At 43.7% G+C, this 22,685-nt stretch overlaps 4 protein-coding genes across 8 annotated transcripts in view; 2 read left to right on the forward strand and 2 right to left on the reverse strand.

The window, feature by feature from the left end:
- The first annotated feature begins 429 nt into the window (after positions 1-429).
- shisa10.1 (shisa family member 10, tandem duplicate 1) lies at positions 430-6,274 on the forward strand. 2 transcript variants are annotated; one of them, XM_047025104.1, is made up of 5 exons: positions 430-804; positions 1,975-2,119; positions 2,596-2,732; positions 4,029-4,373; positions 4,691-6,274. In XM_047025104.1, exons 1-5 carry the CDS (start codon positions 738-740, stop codon positions 4,870-4,872), a joined length of 876 nt encoding a protein of 291 aa, XP_046881060.1. In that variant the 5' UTR covers positions 430-737; the 3' UTR covers positions 4,873-6,274. The 2 variants fall into 2 exon arrangements, with proteins under 2 accessions (XP_046881060.1, XP_046881059.1); XM_047025103.1 differs by having other exon boundaries at positions 436-804; positions 4,688-6,274.
- LOC124470903 (ATR interacting protein) lies at positions 5,895-11,506 on the reverse strand. Its single transcript, XM_047025102.1, has 14 exons — positions 11,419-11,506; positions 10,700-10,907; positions 10,424-10,494; positions 10,127-10,297; positions 9,920-10,038; positions 9,659-9,819; positions 9,434-9,535; positions 9,202-9,325; positions 8,207-8,935; positions 7,913-8,055; positions 7,382-7,473; positions 7,134-7,220; positions 6,698-6,953; positions 5,895-6,550 (listed from the first exon to the last, which is right to left on the reverse strand). Exons 2-14 carry the CDS (start codon positions 10,875-10,877, stop codon positions 6,483-6,485), a joined length of 2,301 nt encoding a protein of 766 aa, XP_046881058.1. The 5' UTR covers positions 10,878-10,907; positions 11,419-11,506; the 3' UTR covers positions 5,895-6,482.
- A 4,522-nt stretch (positions 11,507-16,028) lies between these two features.
- Positions 16,029-22,515, forward strand: ippk (inositol 1,3,4,5,6-pentakisphosphate 2-kinase). Of its 2 annotated transcripts, none has more exons than XM_047026370.1 (13): positions 16,029-16,271; positions 16,871-16,930; positions 17,014-17,109; positions 17,311-17,377; positions 17,593-17,714; positions 18,221-18,310; positions 18,694-18,752; positions 18,972-19,044; positions 19,166-19,448; positions 19,600-19,735; positions 19,916-20,015; positions 20,220-20,302; positions 20,533-22,515. In XM_047026370.1, the coding sequence occupies exons 1-13, from the start codon at positions 16,191-16,193 to the stop codon at positions 20,765-20,767; spliced, it is 1,485 nt and encodes a 494-aa protein (XP_046882326.1). In that variant the 5' UTR covers positions 16,029-16,190; the 3' UTR covers positions 20,768-22,515. The 2 variants fall into 2 exon arrangements, with proteins under 2 accessions (XP_046882326.1, XP_046882325.1); XM_047026369.1 differs by having other exon boundaries at positions 16,030-16,271; positions 19,913-20,015.
- The window catches only part of LOC124471772 (centromere protein P), a 30,115-nt gene continuing 29,945 nt past the window's right edge, over positions 22,516-22,685 (reverse strand). For all 3 annotated transcript variants that reach the window (XM_047026375.1, XM_047026374.1, XM_047026376.1), the window contains exon 9: positions 22,516-22,661. In XM_047026375.1, the coding sequence (XP_046882331.1) occupies positions 22,540-22,661 (122 nt within the window). In that variant the 3' untranslated portion in view covers positions 22,516-22,539. The remainder of the gene's footprint in view (positions 22,662-22,685) is intronic.

The raw sequence follows: 22,685 nt of genomic DNA on the forward strand, positions 1-22,685 counted from the left end.
ATTAGGTGTTGCTGCTTTTGATACAAGTTAGACAAAATGACAAAACTTTGCTTAAGGTATAGTTTTCTTCTAAAATAAAGTATAATGACTAGTTTAAAAAGGGAGGCTATAGGCCTTGCTACTTTTAAAGAAAACATCGAATAAGGAGGTTCATCTAATTTGTAACGTTCTTTAAAATAAAGGTACACTGTTGTAGAGGCACAATCTGCAATTTCGAAGAAAATATTCAATACAATTTTGACTTAAAATAATTGAGTTCGCATAGAACACGACTTCTCGGAATCGGTGCCACCATCTCAATAAAAATACATTGAATCGGTAAAACGTGACGAAAAACGACCCTAAAAACAGACACACTTAATAACGACATCTGACTGGATTTCTGTTCTACGCGTCATGTTACACAAGAAAAACTGCGTCAATCTTAAATTACAATTCCTATGCGTCCACCCTACCAGGCACTAGCTTTCAAATATCACTTCATTAGAGCCGTAGACAAAAAAAAATATAAATTTGGCTTTGTTCAGTACTAGCCTAGGCGTAGTACAGTGCTAACAATGGCGATAACCACAACGTGCATTTGAAGTTAGTACAGAAGTTGACACATTGCAGGAAAAATCAGCTGGTGTTCTTTTGTTGAGGCGCGACTTCCTGTATTCTACTGTTCTAGTCTAGCTCTGCTGCTTTTGTCAGTGTGGGGGTCTTGCATGTTTTGCAAGACACATTTCCAATGAGCCATGGCGACAGCCCTGTATGTTCTTGTTGTTACCCTTGTGTCCCTTGCAGTGACTCCTGTTGTATTTGGTAAGTTTTTTTTTTCACTGGAAATGTAGGCTAGCATAAACTACCAAATATCAATCTGGTCCTCTCTGCTGCTTTTAACTTTCGTTTTTTTCAAACCGAAAGCTAGCTAAAATAATCTAACCAGAGCTGTTCTATCTGTGTGGACTGGTGGGAAAGTGTAATCTCTACTTCATGTTGCACAAAGCCTTCAGAGGTTAAGACTTTTAAGGTTAGACTGACGTTAACCAACGTGATAGGTTTTTTGGTAACTTTACTAGTTGGCTGGCTGGCTAGCTAGCTGGCTAGACTACCTACTGTACCTCAGCTAACGTAACGTCGAGGGTTGCCTTTGGTGCATTATTATTTCCCCAAGGTTTACTACTCGGAGTTTAGTACCTACTATACCTGTATTTTACGTCATGGCAAGTACTCGATCTCGTTGGTGTTAGGCAAAGCTAGTTAGCTAGCATGCTGCTGTCTTAACTAGCTATTGGTTGATGTAACGTACCATGTATCCTATGCTCTCTGTGGGGTCTCTGACTTCTTGGCTAGCTACCTTCTATCTACCAAACTAACGGAGACGAAACATATTTTGGACTTCTGTGTACTGGTAGCCTATGTTGACACATACTAATCATTAGTGCTTGCATGGTAACAAGAGTCACACGTGCTTAGTTTACCATGCTTTGACCGGTTATCTGAGAATTGCTGCAGACTGTGTGCTAGCTATCTCTGCTAGCCTAGCTAATTTGATAAAAACCTCCATCTATAAGGTCGCATGGCCCCGGTGTCCACCACATCTCCAGTCCAGCGATTGTGTCACGGGATACGTAGGATCTATACTACTCACTAGTTTCCTATCCATCAAACATAGGTTACCTCGTTTGCATAGACATGCGTATTTTTTACTCCCGCACACTACGAAGTCAATTTACTAGTCTACTAGCTAAACACATTTGAAGATAAGATAGCATAAGTTAAATCATTTTTCATCCAGGCTCTATGATCCTTCAAAGAAAACCATGATTTATTTTTAATTTAAGTTGTTTTTTTCTACAACAATTGAGTGAATTTGTGTTGTTCATTGTGCAGTGATTTCAATTTATCTCAAGAAACAGATTGGTTTATTGTGTGCTGTCAAACACAACCTCTAAACCACAACTCAACCCCTAACCTTTCTTTTTCGTCCAGCTCGTGAATGCGATGGTTATAAGGATATACACGGCATATACCAATCCAGCCGACAATGTGGCGTACAGTTCTGTTGTGGCACCTGTTACAACAGATACTGCTGTTCAAGCGCCTTCTTTGAATTCGATGACGACAAGTGCTCTAGGTAAAGTAACAAACATTTGCCCCCAAAGATCAAGCCGTTCTGTTGAATCTTATCTAATTATGAATGATAATTTATTATAAGAGATAATTTAAAATTGTCTGTGTCAGATGTAACCTAGTTTAGGTGCAACAATGATAAGTTCCAAATGAGAAAGTAGAAACATATTTTGCTACCAGTGATCTTTGTTGATGTGGGTTTTGTTTCCGGTTATGGGCACAGCCCCTATTTCCTTTCTAGACTAATCTTTGCTACAACATACTCTCTAAGATGTTACACAAACCAGTGCCAAAGGACCCTTCTAAAGACCACCGATACAATTCAGTTATTCCAGAATGTAGTTTGGATTAGTAATTTTAGTTATTTCGTTCTAGATTGTATTTGAGAGAAATCTTAAGCACAAAATGTTTGTAACTAACTGTCAGTGGTTATATCAATATAAATTCAGTTTCAATTATATTTGTTGTCTTTTGTGTTAGCTTCTATTCTGATAGCGATGTCAACACTGCGGCAATTGCGGGCGGTGTAGGAGTTACCATCTTTTTGATCAGCCTCTTCATCTGCTGCTGTGTGTGCCCCTGCTGCTGTCTGTACAAAATGTGCAGAAGCCCCAGACGTAAGTGTTATAGAAATAGTTTAATGAATAGATTATTTTCAAAAAATGACGCGTCATACATTTTATCATCTAACTTTGGGTGATGTTTTGCATTGTCGAAGTAAAACTATTTCGGTGTGTACATGAAGTGGCTCCAAATGCATAAGCTGTTATGAGCTGTTCAGGATCAGTTGGGCTGGGTATGACTCATGTGGGATTTAACCCATGACCTTTGAACCTTATTTTACTCTTCCACATACAGTCCCTAACAGACATCTGTCATTTTAGCTGGCTATACTCCTTATACATCTCTTAGGTTTTTGCTCTGTCTTCATCAGTGAAAGGCTTGGGCTTTCACACATTTCTTGAGATATTTCCCAGAAACAAGTATTGTCAGACTTAAAGCTCATATTTCATGTTGAAATCAGACTTTAGAACCCCACCCAGTCTGACTAATAGTTTCCAAAGCCAATGCGTCATCGCAGAATACCTACAGGAAGGGATAATTCGCTGCTGAAGGAATTCACAAACAGTGACAAGCCCAAGGATCATGTGGTCAGTCTCTGAGAACCTGGTCTTATGTAATTCAGGTTTTTCACTTTCAGTGAAAAATAAGAATTTCTTAGTTGTTTACATTTAACAAAACACAAATATAACATTACAAAAATATCAAAGGTACAGTAGGTATGATTTGTTCTGTAAATTGTTTTTTTTTGTCCCTGTATAAGCATGTTTTGTAAGCTAATAAGGCCTTCTGAGAGTTGTTTAGCTACATAGATAGCTCTGTGCCAGTGGAATGTAAATGTATAATTATGGGGTGGCCTGCTACTTTACAGCAAATTATGGTCCAGCAATCCTGTCCCAGCCAATTGCATTGGAAGTTTAGACAAGATTTGGGCAAGCTGTTATATTTAAATGTATTTCTTTCCTTCATTTGACCTATTGCAGTTATAATATATGGGAGTAAAGTAACTTGACAGAATTCTTAACAACAACTTTGAACAGTTGAACACCAAGAAGCATTAAGAACAGATGTCAAATGTGGCAATATCCTGACATGTGACAACTTTCGATTTAGACTTTCACTTTCCTGTGTTGTATTTTAAATATGGATACATGTACTTATGGGCTACTAAAAAGGTGAATGGGAAGTACGCTTATTTTTTTATGACTTAATTATGACCATATCACCTAAACTGTCTACAAAAAAAATGAAGACGGTTTCTACGGAAGGAAACTGCATTATGTCAGTAATCAGAGCATGCTTTTCCCTTTTCATGCATGTCAATGACAACTTCTCTATTGCTGTGTCGACAGCGGTTGTAGCAACCACAACCCACACTGTGATCAACACAACATATCCCCAGCAGCCCACTGCTGCACCCAACCAAGGCTACCAAGCAACTCATTATTCAGGATACCAGCCAATGCCAGTTCAGCAAAGCTACGGGGGCCAGCCAATACAACCAGCATATGGGGGCCAGCCAATGCAACCAGCATATGGGGGCCAGCCCATGCAACCAGGGTATGGGGGCCAGCCCATGCAACCAGGGTATGGGGGCCAGCCCATGCAACCAGGGTATGGGGGCCAGCCTATGCCCACTGCTCCCCACCAGGGGCAGCCCTGTATGCCAGGACCACCTCCACCTTACCAAGAACCTGGTAAGCATTTCACTACCTAGAGGCAGGTGATTGGCAGGGGTGTGTAATTGCTGATGAAGAATCCCAAAGCTATTTTGACAATGCTATTTTGTGCCTAGAAACTGTAGCACATCCCAGGTAACTTCTATACCCAACATGCAAGAATGACTAGGCATATTCCTAGGATGATCTGTCATGTATTGTAAAAAGGAGGAATATTCTTTTTGTCGGGTGTACATTAGTAAAGCTAATGATTATTGCCAAATCATTATAGCTGTGCCTCATTAAAGTGGCTAGTATCTGTCTCACACTTCAAAATGTTGTCTCCCTCCTAGCAGGTACTGGGTTCCCAGCTGCAATGCCTTATAGTCAGGCAGCGTTTGCACCAGGACAAACGCCCTACCCCCTTCAACCCCCTGCCCAGCCAGGCCAGTTGCCCCCACAGCCAGACCATCACTCCAGCCAGCCGGCCTACAACCCTGCGTACGTGGAGCCTCAGCCACCAAAAACGGGCTATTAAACCACAAGGGGGGGGGGGGTGTTCAGGAAGTTAGGACGATGACAGCATTGGATAGAAATTGTTAAGTGTAGAGTAGACATGAGCAATTATGTACCTTGACATTGTGTGTGAAAGATCTGACCTGCTGTACATTTCTTTCTGAATGTTGTGTAACGTTGCAGCTTTCTGACCAGACCTGAGCCCAGCCCCCTTAAATGTGTAATGCATTGTGGGATAGAAACATTTGATCATTAGTCCATTCACAAATGCAGTGGGAACATTTCCACCAGTGAATGTGAACTGAACTCTTCAGTGGCACTGAATTCTATATACTATTGTTACCATGGTTGCAAAAAGAATAACACCCAGTATTGAGTTATGACAGATTCTTATATATAATGTATTCCTACAAAAAAAAAAGAAATTGTGTTCATGAAGTGACTACCACAGCGTTGTCCATGCACTAGTTTTTATACGCCAATTGGATTTTTTCATTTAATGTACTAGCTATTATCAAAAGAAATGCCAACATTCTAAACTATCACTGGCCTGCCAGTCCCAATTTAATATAATCATCTCATGCTCATATTTATCAGGTATGACAGTTCCGGGCCTTTGCATCATCATTAATGGAAAGGGATGTTGCTGATACTAGCCATAAGTGAATGTACTCTGTTCACACCTCAAAGAACTATCTGTGTGGATTTCAGTATATGTCCTGGCCAGTATAGAATTAGAAACTTAGTGCAACAGTTGTGCCTTCTTAATTGGAAATATTTTTAACCGAAATTATAATGAAATGTGAAACTTTTAATCTTGTTTGTTTTTTGTATTGTTTTTTTTATCAAGGATTCAGTGATATTGCTTGTTTAGTTTTTATGCAAAATGAAAAATATTGAAAATGCCTTTGGGTTTCTTTGCGGTCAAGTATTCAAGAAAAGGAGGGAATCTAGAAAAAAAGAAAGTGATTGTCTTTATTTCACGTTACAGGGTTTAGCTGGACAGTTGTTGGATTGGCCCTCATGTCTCCTTTTCTTCCTGCCTTTTTATTGGTCTTGTGCTTTTTGTAAAGGTGAAACAGATGTGTAAACATTTTCAAGTGTAACCTGCAGTTCATGCCTTCAGAACCTTTTGAAAAAAGTTACCTCATCACTTGTTGCTTATGCTACTCGGACACGTCTGTCTCAGTAACTGGTGGATTCTGTGCTGGCCTTACCTATGACATCTGTTCACTGATGTGAATTATGCATTGATGTCTAGATTTTCATGTTTGTTTTTCCACTCACAAACCCCCCTGTGGCATGTCATTGTCTCACATGTTTGTGGGTAATATACACACTTTATTTTTGAATCTATAAAAGTATGTATACTTGTTGTCTGGACAAGGCCACAATGTCCTAGTAAATAAAATGTTTCATCACTGTTCAAGCATGGATATTGTATTTAATATCAAAAGCATTGAAAAAATAACAAATCTTTGTGCACAACAATTGTTCAAATCCATCATTAAGTATTTCTTCGATGCATTTGGGAGGATGTGGGACAGCATTCGTTGAACTATCAAAGGGTTAAACAACCACTGTCTTTCGAAAGCAGCACAGCTTCCACCAGGTTCTGCAGGAACAAGCCACCTAGCACTCGGTGTCCATGTCCTCGATGTCCTCGGTCTCAGGACGACAGATCTCTTCTAGAGCCAGTTCTGACGAGGAATAGAAGCGAGCACAACATACGTGTTGTTATAACACAAGGGGAGATAGGTGGTGAAACATGACCCCGCAGAAATGTCAGTGGAAAGAGGCATCGTGACCAAACGACATGCGACGCGTGCGCCGGTTCGAAAGCTCACCTTCGCTCTCTGTGAGGTCGGGGATCTTGCGAAAAGTGTCCCTGATGGCAGGGATGACCTGGTCGTACATGTGGAGGACAGGACGGCAGTGCTCGGAGAAGCTGGAGTAGTTGAGGAGGAGCCAGTGGAGGAGCATGAGGGTCTCCCTCAGCAGCTGCACCCCTGGGGCCGACCACCACGCTGGGGCCTGGGCCATCTCTTGTCCCCTGACGCCAAGCCACTGTCTGTGCAGCAGCACCACTACAGTCTGCACCACCTTCCCAAGGAGATAAGAAACACACAGCCAACCTCATTTATAGTGACGTGTATTGTTGTAATAAGTATACGTCTCTAGTTTGAGTTGACCAGCCTATATACTAAGGAAAAGGCATACAGGATGGGAGAGCAGCTCCAACCCTCTGATTGGTTGTATCCACAAATCAAAATGCTGTCCTACCTCACTGTGGCACTGGCAGGTCGACTCGACAAACGTAACCCATAACGACGCGTTCTGAGTGAACAGCGAGGTTAGAAAACGCACCATCTGTTAACAGAGAAGGGACGCGTTGTAAGATCTGAATACCATAGCCTTTCATTTAGGAAACACATTCAGACAGACCCTCTGGCATTGTAGGTGTGTTATCTTACAATATTATTGATATGAGTAACAACTGTCCCACGCACAGTTTTACACTGGGAATTTACCTCCACCTCCAACAGAGACCAATGTCCATTTGTAACCAGTTTATCTGGTCTGCTGGTTATGTACTGGAAAATCTTCAGGAACAGGCATGAGTCTAGTGGAAACAAATAAAAGTTAATTCCCTGAGTGAATAGCCTTTACATTTCCTTTGTTAACAGTCTTGACTGTCATTGAGTGCAAGCCTCTTTAAGAACATTCATTCTAAAGTATGACTCCTTTGAAAGGTTCATACCAGCTCCTTCATGAAGTATTGGTTGAAAGTTGTACTTAATCCTTGTGTTACCTTAGTGTCATTGTGACCCTTCAGTCATTGTGACCCACCGTCGTGTTGCGACAACTTAAACCTCATACAAAAATAAAGTGAAGCATTTTCTTTTAACCGTCGGGCTGTCTCAGACCCCACAGCGCGAAGGTTAAAAGAAAATAGCTTTTGATTTGTTTTTGTATTGGGTAAAGTTGTCACAACACAACAATGGGTCGTTGTGAACCTTCGGGTCATGAATTGTACCAAATGGTGCCAGTAGGATCCTCACCCGAGTGTGAGCACAATTTAGTTGCCAGCTCATCATTGTCAACCAGGGCAGCTAACAGTGACATCGAAAGGGACATGATCTGGTAGGAGGAGTCCAGGGACAGGCAGTGTGTCAAAGCTTGACTAGACAGCACACATATTAACCTGCAAGAAAAAAGAGCACCGCGTGGACAGAACAGAAACATACACAATGTCAAGGTTAACGTGTGTAATGAAGGTCGGGAAAACTGGGGGGGGGGGGGGGAGGAGAAAACACCCTATTGACGCTCCCCTTTTCCGAACAAACGAGACATGCCTGGACAAATCCTTCTTCTCTGCTCTCTCGGCCAGCATGCAGAGCGTCGACAGGCTCGTCGTCGCCAGTGCCTCTCTCTGGGAAGCTTTGCCAATGAAGGCAGGGTCCGACAGCTCCAGCAGCCTCCTGAGGAGGGGGTGCTGGATGTGGAGTCCTTTTCCCGCTCTGTCCGGGCACCCCTCGGCCTCCCCCGTCTCCAGCGGTTGGATCCCAGAGGGGACCGGGACCTGGGTTGGGTGGGAGCGGGCGTCGGCGTGCAGGAACGCCTCCCCGCCGTTGATCTCCTGAGGCCGGTAGGACAAGATGGCGCTCACCGCGTCGGCGCTCTGCGACACGACGTGGTAGAGCGCTTTCATGGATGACAGGGCAAAGTCCTCAAGGCTGAGCAGGGAGTCCTCCGCACTGGAGGCTGCGCTGCCCTCGGAGGAGGAGCCCGATGCAGAGCTGACCCTCAGGGGGCTTTTACCCGAGCCCTCCAGAGACTCCAGAGTCTGGCAGAACAGGCTGATGTGGTGGTCCAGGAGAGGAAGGAGGTAGACCGCTCCGAGGCAGCTCCTGCTGGAGTTGATGGAGGAACTGTCGATGTGAGGGACCTGCTCTGGCGAGGCCATCATGTTAAGTCCTGACATGGCAAGGCTCTGGAACTGGCTGAAGGCACTTTGGGGTTTATCCCTCTGCGCCACCTTGGACTGTTTGGAATAGCTACTGGAACTGACTGTGGTTGAACCTCTGTTGAATAAAAGCACAAAAGAACACATTGAACATTTGACACAAAAAAAGGACTTTCTAAGCTGTATTGTCCATGTCCAGGTGTGTGTGATATCTTGCTATGACACGCTGGATGCCACAAAGCCACTGAGCCGGCTGCCTGTCTTTGAGGAGCTGCGTAAGGCCACGTATTTGAGTCAACTTGCCACAGCTTCAAGTCCTCCGATGTGTGACATAGACATGCACACAACTCAAAGGTCACTATAAACCTAGCCAGATGGACTTACGTGCTGAGGCAGCTGTTCTGCAGTAACGTGGGCCAGGCGTCAGGGCTGACGCAGAGCAGATGGCACAGACCCAGGGTGCTGGGGTCTAGAGGATGCTGCAGCAACAGACTCAGCAAAACAGACCCTTCACACAACAGTAAGAAAATTGGATATTTCCTCAAACTTCATAATGACATACTTCACTCATAGTAGTAAAGGAGTTCATTCCGAAGGGTTTTGATGTTAAATTCACCTGGGTGATGGTGATGATGATGTACACCTGTGCTGTGGAAAGGATCGAGCTGGCTTGCGTCTTTACTGTCACCGTGTTTGCCACAGGACAGCTTCTTCCCCTCTAAACACAGGACAACATATAAAGCTGTATCTTGAAAGTGAACGTTGCTCAATAAAGTGACATGGGGATATCCCATTTGATATGCATGAGTAACCAATGATGTTTCAACAAATAGGACCACACCATCTTTCAAGCTGCTCGTTCCACTGATTTTGACTGGCGTGGACCTTGAGGGAAGCTGGGCTGCAAAGTCTTCCTTGGTTATGAATGGACTGCCTCCAGGAGGGGTGGAGCTGCTCCGACTTGCATGATCAACTGTCAGAGCAGAACACTGCACCTTGGGGCTGAAGAGGGCGACAGGAACAAACAAAAAAAAAAAATGCCCTCTATTCCACCACCAAAGCCAAAAGGAAGAATGTATTGCAAAAGGTAGCCAACTCTGACCTGTTTCTTGTGACAGGGGAAGCAAGGGCCTTGTTCCCTCGCTCTGAGATTTGAAGCTTGGTTTTGATTTCATTCATCTCTGCCTCTTTGAAGTGTAACTCTGATTGTAAGGACTGTACCTGTGAACATACCAATAAGGCCAGAATAATGAGTTGGATGACATCTGGGAGACATAATAGTATATTGGAAGTAGAGCTTGACTACAACCTTTTTGGATAATTCTTTCTCCTTTTCACTCTGAACATGGGCCTTCTCCCTCTCCAGGAGGAGATGAGCTTGTCTCTGCTTCTCTTTCTCCTGCTGGGCCACTCGCAGTGAATCTCGTAGGACTCTAATCTCTCCATTCTTCATCAGGATCTCCTCCTCCACCTCTTTTAGCTTCACATACAAAAAAAAAAGATCAAATCAGGATTTCACAGAGAAAGTCTATCAAATGTTCCACAAGGCCTACATGTGCTTCTCGAGAATTTAAGTTTGAGAGCTATGCCTCTGCTTAAGTCACACCTTTTTCTTTAAGTCTGCTTTTTGCGACTCCAATTTGCAGTTTTTGTCTGCTTCTGAAAGTTGGCCATTACCTACAAAAGAGTGAAATTATTTGTGACATTTCCTAGTTCACATTTTTATTCTTCAGTGATGATTATTTCATTATTTATTTAGGAGATATATTAAAGAGTGTTGATGATGTAACAAGCCTACACTGAAGTTCTAGTATTTTTTAAAACACATATGAAGACAATGTAGCATTTACCAGGTTTTAAAGTATGTTTAAGTAACATTTACCAGAGCTTAATGTCTGTTTGTGCCTTTGATGGGTGCCATCTCCCGTGAAAGCCTGAGATGCAATAATATCTATCTCGTTCAAGTCGTCTTGAGTAAAATCTTCGTCATCTTCAAAGGGATCATGAAATGCAGCATCCTGTTTGAATCCCTTATGTCGTTTACTTGGTGGGTATTCCATGGAGGTGGTCAGTAGAGATTGTGTGGAATCCTGGTTGAATGTTTTAAAAGAGTGGGGGTGTAATAAAAGGCCTGAAACTTTAGGCAAATATAATTTTGCCTTAAATTATTACTTTGATTAACAAACTCAAATTTCCAGACAGCTAGCTTGCTAGCCCCCAGGTCGGTGGAAAAAGGCTTCCCATACGAAATAAATGCACAGTAGTCAAATATGATTAGCCTTGCAAGCAAACTTGTTTCATAGAATGGCAAGGTTGAGTTGAAAGATTTAAAGTTATTTTTAACTGTCTGTGTCAAGTGTGCAACCGGTTAAATGAAATATAAAATACATTACACACTGTCTGCAACTAAACAGCACTGTCTGTTACTGTAGCCGACCAAGCTAGCTCCTTCGTTAGCTATTTATCCTGACAACATTTTTGAACTATAGTATTATAGAAAATTAACCCATCAGACGAGTCAAATCTTTGGTATGCTTTTTGTCAAAACTAAAGCTTCATGGACAACCCTTTTTAATTTGCTGGCAGGCTCAATAATCTCACCTCCAGAGAGTGAAGCTAGCTAGGTAGCTACCCAGTCATTGCTAGGTACTCTTGGAGCCGCTGCTCATGGTTCGGAATAAGCCAATCACGACCGACGGATAGAAAGTTGTACGGTCAGCTAAAAGGGCCAAAATAGTTGCCTATGGAAATTAGCGCACTTGGTTTGGATTATCCAGCGTGCTATTATTTTCTGAAAATAGGCCAAGTGAACACATTCACTATTCTCAATTTAATAATAATGATTAATCAAAAAGTTCACGTTAACTAACAATAACTACGTTAGTCTAAAATATGAAATAAATAGCCCTAAAGAACATGTAAATAGCCAAAGAAAGAAAGAAAGAAAGAAAGAAAGAAAGAAAGAAAGAAAGAAAGAAAGAAAGAAAGAAAGAAAGAAAGAAAGAAAGAAAGAAAGAAAGAAAGAAAGAAAGAAAGAAAGAAAGAAAGAAAGAAAGAAAGAAAGAAAGAAAGAAGAAAGAAAGAAAGAAAGAAAGGGTGACAGAGGAGGACACTAATGCTGGGTACACACAAAAATATTTTTATAATTTTAAGATTTTCAAAATATGAGAGACCACAAACATGAGGACAAACACATCCTAGATTTAACCTTCTATACAGGCTGAAGCTTAAGCGCTGTAAGCCTGCTGTGAGGACATTGAAACAGTGGACCAGTGAGGCCATGGAGGAACTGCAGGCGTGCTTGGACTGTACTGACTGGGACATGTTCATGACGGATACCAATAGTCTGGATGAGCTCATGGAGGCTGTGACATCATACATCAGCTTCTGTGAGGACTGCTGTATACCAACACGCACCAGGGTGAGCTACAACAACGACAAACCCTGGTTTACAGCTAAACTCAGAAGGCTGAGGCTGGACAAAGAGGCCGCGTTCAGAAGTGGGGACAAGGACAGATTCAATGAGTTGAAGAACAGGTTTAGCAAGGCGGTGAGAGAGGTTAAACGACTGTACTCAGAAGTGGCTGAAAAGCCTGTTCTCTGCTAACAACTCTGCTTCTGTCTGGAGAGGGCTCAGGCAGATTACCAACTTCAAGCCCAGAGCCCCCCGCTCCACTAAAGACTGTCGTCTGGCCAACGACCTGAACGAGTTCTACTGTCGTTTTGAAAGACAATTGGACTGCCCTGAACTATCCCTTCCCTCCCCCCCGCTCCCCACCAACTCAGTGACAACACTCTCCATTCACGAGAGTGAAGTTAACACACTTTTCAAGAGGCAGAACCCACGCAAAGCAGCTGGGCCGAACGCTGTCTCCCCTGCCACCCTCAAGAACTGTGCTGACCAGCTGTCTCCGGTGTTCACCCACATCTTTAACACCTCCCTGGAGACATGCCATGTGCTAGCCTGTCTCAAGTCCTCCACCATCATCCCTGTGCCCAAAAAGCCCAGGCCAACTGGACATAATGACTACAGACCCGTCGCCCTGACCTCTGTGATAATGAAGTCTTTTGAGCGCCTGGTGCTGGCACACCTTAAATCCATCAAAGACCCTCTACTGGACCCCCTGCAGTTTGCCTTACAGAGCCAACAGGTCTGTGGACGACGCAGTTAACATGGCCTTCCACTTCACTCTACAGTACCTAGACTCCCCAGCATCCTACGCCAGGATCCTGTTTGTGGACTTCAGCTCTGCCTTCAATACCATCATCCCCGCCCTGCTTCAGGACAAGCTCTCCCAGCTGAACGTGCCCGATTCCACCTGCAGGTGGATCACAGACTTTCTGTCTGACAGGAAGCAGTGCGTTAAGCTGGGAACACAAGTCTCTGACTCCCGGTCCATCAGCACCGGATCACCTCAAGGCTGCGTCCTTTCTCCTCTGCTCTTCTCCCTGTACACCAACAGCTGCACCTCCAGTCATCCGTCCATTAAACTCCTCAAGTTTGCGGACGACACCACCCTTATTGGGCTCATCTCTGGTGGAGATGAGTCTGATTAGAGGTGGGAAGCGGCCAACCTGGTGACCTGGTGCAGCCAGAACAACCTAGAGCTCAATGCCCCAAAGACAGTGGAGATGGTTGTGGACTTCAGGAAGAAGACAGCCCCACTCACCCCCATCACCCTGAGTGACTCCCCAGTCAACACTGTGGAGTCCTTCCGCTTCCTGGGCACTATCCTCTCCCAGGACCTTAAGTGGGAACTGAACATCGGCTCCCTCATCAAGAAAGCACAACAGAGGATGTACGTCCTTCGGCAGCTGAAGAAATTCAACCTGCCAAAGACAATGATGGTGCACTTCTACTCAGCCATCATTGAGTCCATCCTCACCTCCTCCATCACCGTCTGGTACGCTGCTGCCACTGCCAAGGTCAAGAGCAGGCTGCAGCGTATCATCCGCACTGCTGAGAAGGTGATTGGCTGTAATCTGCCTTCCTTCAAGGACCTGCACACCTCGAGGACCCTGAGGCGAGCGAGGAAGATTGTGGCCGACTCCTCCCACCCTGGCCACTCCCTGTTTCAGTCACTCCCCTCCGGCAGAAGGCTGCGGTCCATCAGGACCAATACCTCACGTCACAAAAACTGTTTTTTCCCTTCCGCTGTTGGCCTCTTCAACAAGGCCAAGGGTCCACACAGACTCTAAATGACTTCCTGCTAAAAACACATTACATCTGCACAATTCTACCTTGTACATTTGTATCTTTTGTAATATTTGTATTTTTTGTATTTTCATATTGTAATTTAGCAACTTATATTTTATTTCTGGCAACTTATATTTTATTGTACATTTTATTTAATTATAATTTCACTTAGTACTGCTAGTTTATGTACCCTTAGTATAGATAGTCCACATATTTTAATTTTAGGTTCCTATATGTTTATTGTATGCACCTTCCTGCCAAAGTAAATTCCTTGTCTGTGCAAACTTTCATGGCGAATAAATCCCTTTCTGATTCTGATAATCGAGACATTACCTAGGATTGTCGGAAGGGGGGAAATCGGCCCAAAATCAGACCAAATATCTTGTGGTGTGTACCCAGCATAACTTTAACCAAATGTAGCCTATCATCAAGCGCTGTGAGTTATCGCTGTAGACGTATTGTTCAGTGATAGATCAGGGCACTGATCTCCAAAATTGAACGATTCTAGACCAGATAAGAGTTGGTGCCGCTCTAAAAAACAGTTTTCCTGGCTTTGAACCGGTTGCAGTCGACTTGAAATGCAATGATCTGGTTTGACATGCACCGGCTGGCAGGTTGGCAAGTGGAGGAAAATTAATGACCAGATATCAACCGATATTCTATTCATTGGTTCCAGACACAATAAAGTTAGCAGAACTTGCCACTTCGGCAGGGACATTTACGTGATTTGATGAGAAATAAACACAAAATTGAATCCTGAAAAGTATTAGATGCAAATGAACCCATCGCTAGGTTTAACTTGGTGAGACCTAATGTAAAGTATCCCACCTTTTTTTCTGCATAGCCTATAGCTAACAAGGTGCCAGGGGCGTAAACCCCTTTTACTGGGGCACGTGCCCCAGTATAAATCTGCTGTGCCCCAGTAAAATCTAAAGTTAGAGTTTTAACAATTTACTTTATTAGTCAGTGCATTCATTTAGATTGATAATCTCTGAAAAAATAAACGCAGTATCCCAATCAACCCTCCCAATCAATCAAAAAACTGTATTTGCGTTCAAAGGAATGCAGAGAAATGTAGGTGCTTGCATTAACTATTGATGTCCCTTCCAAAGCTGATATCAAGCTTGCGTCCCTTAACTGTTGTAGAGTAGGTTAAGCAAGGGGAGTATCCGTTGCCTATATGCATTGTGCGCTGCAAGCTTGAGAGAATAAAAGGAATATGAATAGGGGCTTGTGCCCCAGTAGAGTTTTATGTCTAACAACGCCTCTGCAAGGTGCCAATTAAGTCATCAAACAGTGGTCATAAGTGATTAGGGGAGAACAGGGGCGAAAGTGACGCGGGACGAAAGTAACAAAGCGATTTTGTCAGAGCCCTGACTACATCTGCAAAGTTATGACAGCACCTTCGGCACGCAACCATTGATGAAACTGCCAAATTTCACATGCCGCGGTTAGGTGCGGTAAGCACTTTTGGAGGGCGCAAAGTAGCTACTGAGGTGGTACTTTTTTGCTGATAACAAGTTGTGTTTCCCTTTTCATGTGTCACAGCAATGATCAATCTACAGGTTATTCAGTGCTGTAACACATTCTGAAGGTTGACTTGTCAGAGTTTTTCAGTAGGCCTATTAAAGTAAACGGGGTCGAAAGTAACAATGTACAACTTGTGTTCAAAATGACATTTGACATTTTATTTAAGTTGTTCGACATTTGGACAAAATACCACCTGGTATTGATAGACCTCACTTGAGTTATTGACCCAAGCAAAAATATATGTATGTCTAAAACATTGTCTTTTAAAATTACGTTTTGCTGAAAAATTGTACTTTCCACCTCCTCTCCCCTACTCACTAACGTGAACCTAGGAAACTAGATCCTATGTTGTTAGTGGATCATCTTTAGGAACTAGAGCGTGATCGAACTCAAACGTCATCCAAATGACATCCAATGTGATCTTTTCTACATACATGTGGCCAATAGGAGACAGGTAGGAGGGATATCCTCCAGAAAGCGGTAGTAGACTACTAGTAACACCAGTTCGTCCGTCGGTGGGTCAGTAGCTAAAATTATTGTTGTACCTAGGCTTGCTAGCATCGGTCCTGTACTTGGGGTGTGTGGCAGTCTTGGCCTTGTAAAGTGTTGGGAGTCCATACTGAGATATAATAAGCACATTTGTGTTATGGAACTGGATAAAATGGACGAGAACGACTGGAAATACCATGGGGAGGGAAACAAAAGCCTTGTAGTTTGTCATGTTCAGGTGAGTTAGCTAGCTAGCTAGCTGGAGAGTCAGCCAGCCACCACACTACAGCTAGAGCAAGCTAGCAAGCTTGCAGCACTGTGCTTACTCGAACTGGTTAAACCAAGCAACTACACGTCACGTTGCCAGAACATCGATCAGGTTTAATCCAAAATGCATTTTTACAACGCCGGGTTATATTGTAAACGCAGTGTCATGCTAGACAACACAATTGGCTAGATTGGAAAATGTTCGTGACAAGTTCAGATGTCTGATTCTTTCAATTGGAAACTTAGTTACAGTACTATTGTGCACCGCGGGAAGCCCCCTATAAGATGAAACGAGTGTCACTTGTCAAATCTTGGTCGCTCTATACCATTCGAAAGCCTACTACTACGTTGTCAAAACTAGTTTCGAAGCTGCTTATCAACATTGGTTGTCAATGTCCTTTGTAGGTTGTATGTTGTTTACATAAGTATCTTATCAACGGTTCAGGGGTCTGGTGTGAGCAACTTTATGGCAACAGTAGTGCCGCGTCGTCACATCAGATAGCACTAACTTGCTGAGCTACCCCTTTGCTAACTTGCCTGGCATCATGGTTGTAATACTTGTTTTTCTAGCATTCAAGAGTTCTTCGTCTACTTAAGTATTCAGCTGAGGACTCAGAAAACCCACAACAGGTAGAGTTTCCATGAAGTCTGGATTTTCAGTGTGTTTTTGCTTCATAACATCACCTTATCGCCTTTTCTCCCTTTGACTTCAGACAACGGAGCAGGCCTTCAGGCAAATTCAAAACATTCTTGAATACAGTAAAAATGTAATGAGTCCGTTGCTTGGAGAAAAGTTTGTCCATAAAGGGGTGAGACATTTTTTAGTACGTGAAATAATGGGTTGTTTTCTATTTTGATATCAAAGATTGTCATATTTCTATCAAACACTTAATAATAACCAAACAATTATGGACTAAAATTAACTTAACATAAGGCAATTTCTAAAGTGGTTGGTGCCAGTCATCAATCAGAATGGTAACTATATATATTTATCCAAATGTATTCTACAGGAAGTTGTCAAACTACCACTAGACTTTGTGAGACGACTGTCTTTAAAGGTTCAACAAGAGAGGCCAGGTAAACTTTGTTCTCACTATGAGTCATTTGATTTTCATACAGTGTTGTGAAAATATTATGGAGATTGAGCAATGGCTTACAATATGGTTAGTTTCCATAGATCAGTACAGAAATGTAAATAGCAATCATTAACTAGTTGAAATAAGCAAGGATGCTCATATCAGTAAAAAGAAAAAATATCAATATGTCTGGTACTGTATTGTCTTTCCTGACAGAATCGCGCTGTGACAAAATGATGGACACCTGGAGTGGATGTGCTTTGTGCCTACCTAACCTCACCCAGTCCTCCTCCCGCTGCTGCAGTGAACACAGACCCTCCCTCTGCATAGAGATCAAGGTCATTAAACTAACAATGGATGTTTGTATCGTACATGCGATATTGTACATGTCATACAATGGATGTTTGTATCTTACATGTAATAGAGTTCTTGGAATCTAGACCAAGACTAGACTAAAATGATCCTCATTAGATTCCTCTCTACCACAACACAAATTCTCATTGTGTCCGAGGCCCAAAGTTTAGGGACATAGGAAAAGCTTTAAGTATTTAGTGAGACATTCGATTTGTCTGTCCTCTCCATCCATTGGCTGTTACTAAGTAAGACCTCGGCAGTTATTGGGTAGATTCTTGAATACAAACGTAAGGTCAGTCACCAGGGACCCAGCCGGGGGACTGCCACCACGAGTTTGGGTTTTGTCAAGTGATGATGCTCAGACATGGGAGAGGGATGAGTCAGCATTTTGAAGAGAGACATTTGTTCAAATGGAGTGACTCAGTCGACAGCTATGTAAATATTCTGTGGTCAGGCAGTAACTTCATTCTCTCTTTTTTTTTTTTGGCAGCCAAAATGTGGATTTCTACCCTACTCTAGGCATGTAACAAAAGACGTTAAAAGCAAGGTGTGCAGATTCTGTATGCATCAACATTTTAAGGTAAGCACAATTGAGTGAGGTATCTATTTGAAATGATTGACGTTTGCGTACATGTATTCCATTCAAAAACAACTCTCGGCTATTACAACTGTGCTCATTATGCACCATTTGATCCAAAGGAGCATTTGAGTTCTTTGGGGGTGTTTATAAGTCAGATGAAATAAACCCACTTGTTTTGGTTCTAAGTATGGTTGACCATCTCTGTCCTCTGGTGGTCACACTGGATAACGCTTACCAGAGTGCAACATGCACAACAACGATCTTCCGTGTCTATCCACATCATTGAGCCCTACAGTACAGGACACGTCTCTGGGGCTTTAAAAGTCGATTTAACTTTGAGATGCATGCCAGCCTTACTTACCCATACTCATCTCCATCACCAGCTGGCCAATGGAAAGTGGAAACGACAGAGTCGCTACTGCCCGCTGGATTTGTTCTCAGGGTGAGTGTGGTCCAATCTGAGGGGGTCTGAGGTATGGTTCAGTCTGAGGTATGGTTCAGTCTGAGGTATGGTCCAGTCTGAGGGGGTCTGATGTTCTTTAAGTAGTCTATTCATTCAGCTGGCGAGAACCTATAGTTTCATGGTTGGGTGTTTTGCTGGGAAGTAAATGAAAAGTTGTTTGGAAAAAAAGTCAGCTGAACCGTTCTTTTCTGTCCGTAGGAACAAGCAGAGAATGTATGTTGCCTTGAAACACTTGATCGAAGAACCCCAGAATAACTTCAAGATCTTCAAGGTATGACGTGCTGCACTCTGTACAAGTACATCATGGAACAGACGAAATCTTTGTTCTTGTTCTTCTTTTTCTTAATCTGTACACATGACCAGACGTAACCTTTCTCTGTTGGTCCGCCAAGGGAGGGGAGTTGATCTACAGCTGCAAGGACGACGCCGACGTGTGCGAGGACCTCAACGAGCTGGTCCAGCACCTGCGGCCCTACTTCCTCCACGGCGGGGGCGGCCTGATCAACGGCCACCAGTCCAACAAGACCGTCCTGAACGAGCTCATCCAAGTGATCGTCAGCGCCCTCCTCAGCAGCTGGGAGACGGGGCGCTCCGGGGAGTCCCGGAAGCTGCACCTGCCCGAGGGCAGGGCCATGTGTGAGGCCAGCCTGCTGCACAGGGAGCTGCTTCGCAACGGTGAGGCGACACACGACACGGGCCGCCACGCCGCGGGGCCGTGTCGGCTCTTTTCTGGAGTGAAACATTTCGATTTGTGAAAAATGTGTTGGTTTTTCACCCCTTGAATGTGTGTTTCGATCTCCTCATGTCTTTCTATGTTGGTGCTCAGGTAACCACTGCTTACCCAAAGACTGTATCCTGGCCAAAATCCTTCAGACGCAAATGCTGGACAGCTTAGACATTGAGGGCCTCCATCCCTTATTCAAAAGGGTGGAGCAGCACCTGCAGGAGTTCCCCAAAGAAAGGTACGTGGGGCAGTTCTAGCTTTTATTGTTTTTCCTAGTAAGAAATTGAAGGAGTTTGTATGCATGTGGAAGTATACTGTGTAATACATTCAGTACACCACTAGAGGGTGTTTCTGGACAGTAAAACGAGCCCTGAACTTCCACCCATGTCTTAATCATTTGTCTCATTCTTTCTAGAAGCAGACTACAGATTGACGGGCCCTACAATGAGAGTTTCTTGGAGAAAGTGCAGAGTTGTCCGTCAGAGGACGATGGTTCCATAGAATATGCAGTCAGCAAGGTGAGGCGCCTTTCTGTCGCTGAAGGGTGAGAAGCATTCAGGAACATGTTTCTCATTCCAGGTGATCACATGCACTCATTGTGTATTTAATAACAACAAAAAGCTACACTTCGAGCCTTGCCTCTTCTCTTCCGGGACCTGAGGGAGAACTGTCTCACATGTCAGAGATAAGAGTCTGTTTGGTTTTTCCTTTCTACTCGTCAGGTTCACCAGTACAGAGTTGCCATGACAGCCAAGGACTGCTCCATCATGATCACCCTGGCACCATGCAGCGAGGATAATGATGGGTGAGCAGCTGGATGATCTTATTTGACTGGTTGCACAGACTTATGTACACTTTAGTCATGTGATTACCTTGAACCAATGGCACATTGTCTAGCCTCTGTAGACACACGATTACCCAAATAAGGTATGGTAGTTCATGCCGTCTAGATGTACTTATGTATATGTGCATAGACAAACCATTACGAATACATTTGAATGGTGAAACATTGAGCATTTGTTCTTCTTCTTCCAGGTTGGAGCAGGACTTGGAGATTCACCCTACAAAGCCTCGTTTTACATACTTGGTGTCCATCCTGGATCTGGATCCCAAGCCCTATGAGAATATACCCCATCAGTACAAGCTTGACTCCAAAATAGTCAACTACTACCTGAGGAGCACCCAAGCCAAACAAGACCTGCCAGCCCAGAGCCTCTACCTTGGCCTGGACAGAGAGGACTGCTGTACACTGGTGTTCCACCCTGTATGAACCACTCCAGGGGGGGGGGGGGGGGTTAGCCTCTAGTCCATCTCAGCTCCTTCTCCTCAGGAAGTGAACAAACTAAGATCTCACTCCTAGCATTAATCCGAAATGAACAACGTATCCATTTAAGATATTGCAATTCCCGTTTACTTCCTGAGCTGATGGATTGAAAAAAGAATTTAACATGCCTGACCACTCCCTTTGCCTTCTGTGAGAACGCTGCTATTCATTCGAGCATAGAGGTCAACAAATGCAAAGAGTCAACTGAAACATATCCTTCTCTATTCTTTTGTCTTTTTACTCTTAAAATGATATACGCCATATTTTATTTACTAAACTGAATGTAGGTGGGTATGCGGTCATAGTGGGTTGTTGAGGTGTAATTCTTTTGTGGCACATATTGAGGTCCCGTCTCAAATCATCCTCTCTCGCCCACGCGGCTTGATCCCCCCCCTTATTCATGTACAGTAGGAAGTCACGAGGGGATTTTGTAGATCTGGGCATTATGGTCACGTCTCCCAACTTGTTTGCGACGACGACCATCGTGTTGACGCTCGTCAAACACACTCAGTCTCTACCAGGACGCAGACGATGGGAGATGTTGCTTCGGGACCGGGCGTTCTTTCTCCTCCCTGGGTCTCCTGACGCACATTCTGCCTCCGTGTGTAAGGCAGAGGAAGGGAGACCAGGGGGCCGAATGGTGTGGGTGTAGAGGAGCGCTGCTCTGCCAGCCAGTCGTGCCGCCAATGAGGTGTATTCAATGTGCCAAAAGGTGGCTCGTGGAGTGCTTCTAGTACCTTCTTCTGCACGTCGAGTGGTGTGGTGCTATACGTGAGGGGCTGTAAGGGCATAACTGAACAGCCATCTTGACGAAATGTTTGTTCTGACTTGCATACATGAGCGGGTATTTGAGGTTAAGTAACCCCATGTCCTGTTTCAGTCCATGGGGTTATCTCTGTAGGAAGGCCTCATGCGGTCAGAAGATGGTAACATACCTCTGAAGGAAGGCCTCATGCGGTCAGAGGACAGTAACATACCTCTGTAGGAAGGCCTCATGCGGTCAGAGGACAGTAACATACCTCTGTAGGAAGGCCTCATGCGGTCAGAGGACAGTAACATGCCTCATGCGGTCAGAGGACAGTAACATACCTCTGTAGTAAGGCCTCATGCGGTCAGAAGATGGTAACATACCTCTGTAGGAAGGCCTCATGCGGTCAGAGGACAGTAACATACCTCTGTAGGAAGTTCTCATGCAGTCAGGACAGTAACATCAAGTTTCAGTACATGGGTTTACCTCTGTAGTAAGGCCTCATGCGGTCAGAGGACAGTAACATGCCTCAGGCGGTCAGAGGACAGTAACATCGTTTCAGTACGTGGGTTTACCTCTGTAGTAAGGCCTCATGCGGTCAGAGGACAGTAACATCATGTGCCATACCATATGGTCTGCTAAGTAAGTAGTGAAGCTGACAGATCAAACCACTTATCCTAACACTCAAATATCACAAGCACTGTGATACCTAAGAAGCATAATACATGTGTACATAAAGAATATTTGAAAATACAAATTGGACATTGCCGTCTAGCCTTTCATATTTAAATTATTTATTTTTGTAGAACTTGACTAATGACATTGTATGTAAACATGATATAAACATCTATAAATGTGATTATAGAATATGTACAAATGGCATTGACATTTTTAAATGGGTGATTGTAAAGAGCTTTATACTTAATAAAATAATTACAAACGTAAATGAGTTGTATACTTTAATAGCTGGTCATGCGCCACACACAGTTTGGATGATGCAGTCGATGGAGACCTCCACTCCAACCACACGCAGAAGACTCTGGAACATGTCTGGAACATTCTCTATCAGATTGCTGGTATCCATCCGACAGGCTGCGATTCAAAAATAACAATGAC

This window comes from Hypomesus transpacificus, chromosome 9 (assembly GCF_021917145.1).
Source record: "Hypomesus transpacificus isolate Combined female chromosome 9, fHypTra1, whole genome shotgun sequence".
Taxonomy (NCBI): Eukaryota; Metazoa; Chordata; class Actinopteri; order Osmeriformes; family Osmeridae; genus Hypomesus; species Hypomesus transpacificus.

Excerpts from the sequence above, each read along its gene's own strand:
- ippk (XM_047026369.1), top strand. The coding sequence starts at position 16,191 with ATGGAACTGGATAAAATGGACGAGAACGACTGGAAATACCATGGGGAG. Across the intron at positions 16,272-16,870 it reads TTGTAGTTTGTCATGTTCAG|CATTCAAGAGTTCTTCGTCT; the intron begins GTGAGTTAGCTA and ends TTGTTTTTCTAG. Across the intron at positions 17,378-17,592 it reads GGTTCAACAAGAGAGGCCAG|AATCGCGCTGTGACAAAATG; the intron begins GTAAACTTTGTT and ends CTTTCCTGACAG.
- shisa10.1 (XM_047025103.1), top strand. The coding sequence starts at position 738 with ATGGCGACAGCCCTGTATGTTCTTGTTGTTACCCTTGTGTCCCTTGCA. Across the intron at positions 805-1,974 it reads AGTGACTCCTGTTGTATTTG|CTCGTGAATGCGATGGTTAT; the intron begins GTAAGTTTTTTT and ends TTTTTCGTCCAG. Across the intron at positions 4,374-4,687 it reads TCCACCTTACCAAGAACCTG|CAGGTACTGGGTTCCCAGCT; the intron begins GTAAGCATTTCA and ends TCTCCCTCCTAG.
- LOC124470903 (XM_047025102.1), bottom strand. The coding sequence starts at position 10,877 with ATGGAATACCCACCAAGTAAACGACATAAGGGATTCAAACAGGATGCT. Across the intron at positions 10,495-10,699 it reads CAAACAGACATTAAGCTCTG|GTAATGGCCAACTTTCAGAA; the intron begins GTAAATGTTACT and ends ACTCTTTTGTAG. Across the intron at positions 7,474-7,912 it reads TAAATTGTGCTCACACTCGG|ACTCATGCCTGTTCCTGAAG; the intron begins GTGAGGATCCTA and ends TGTTTCCACTAG.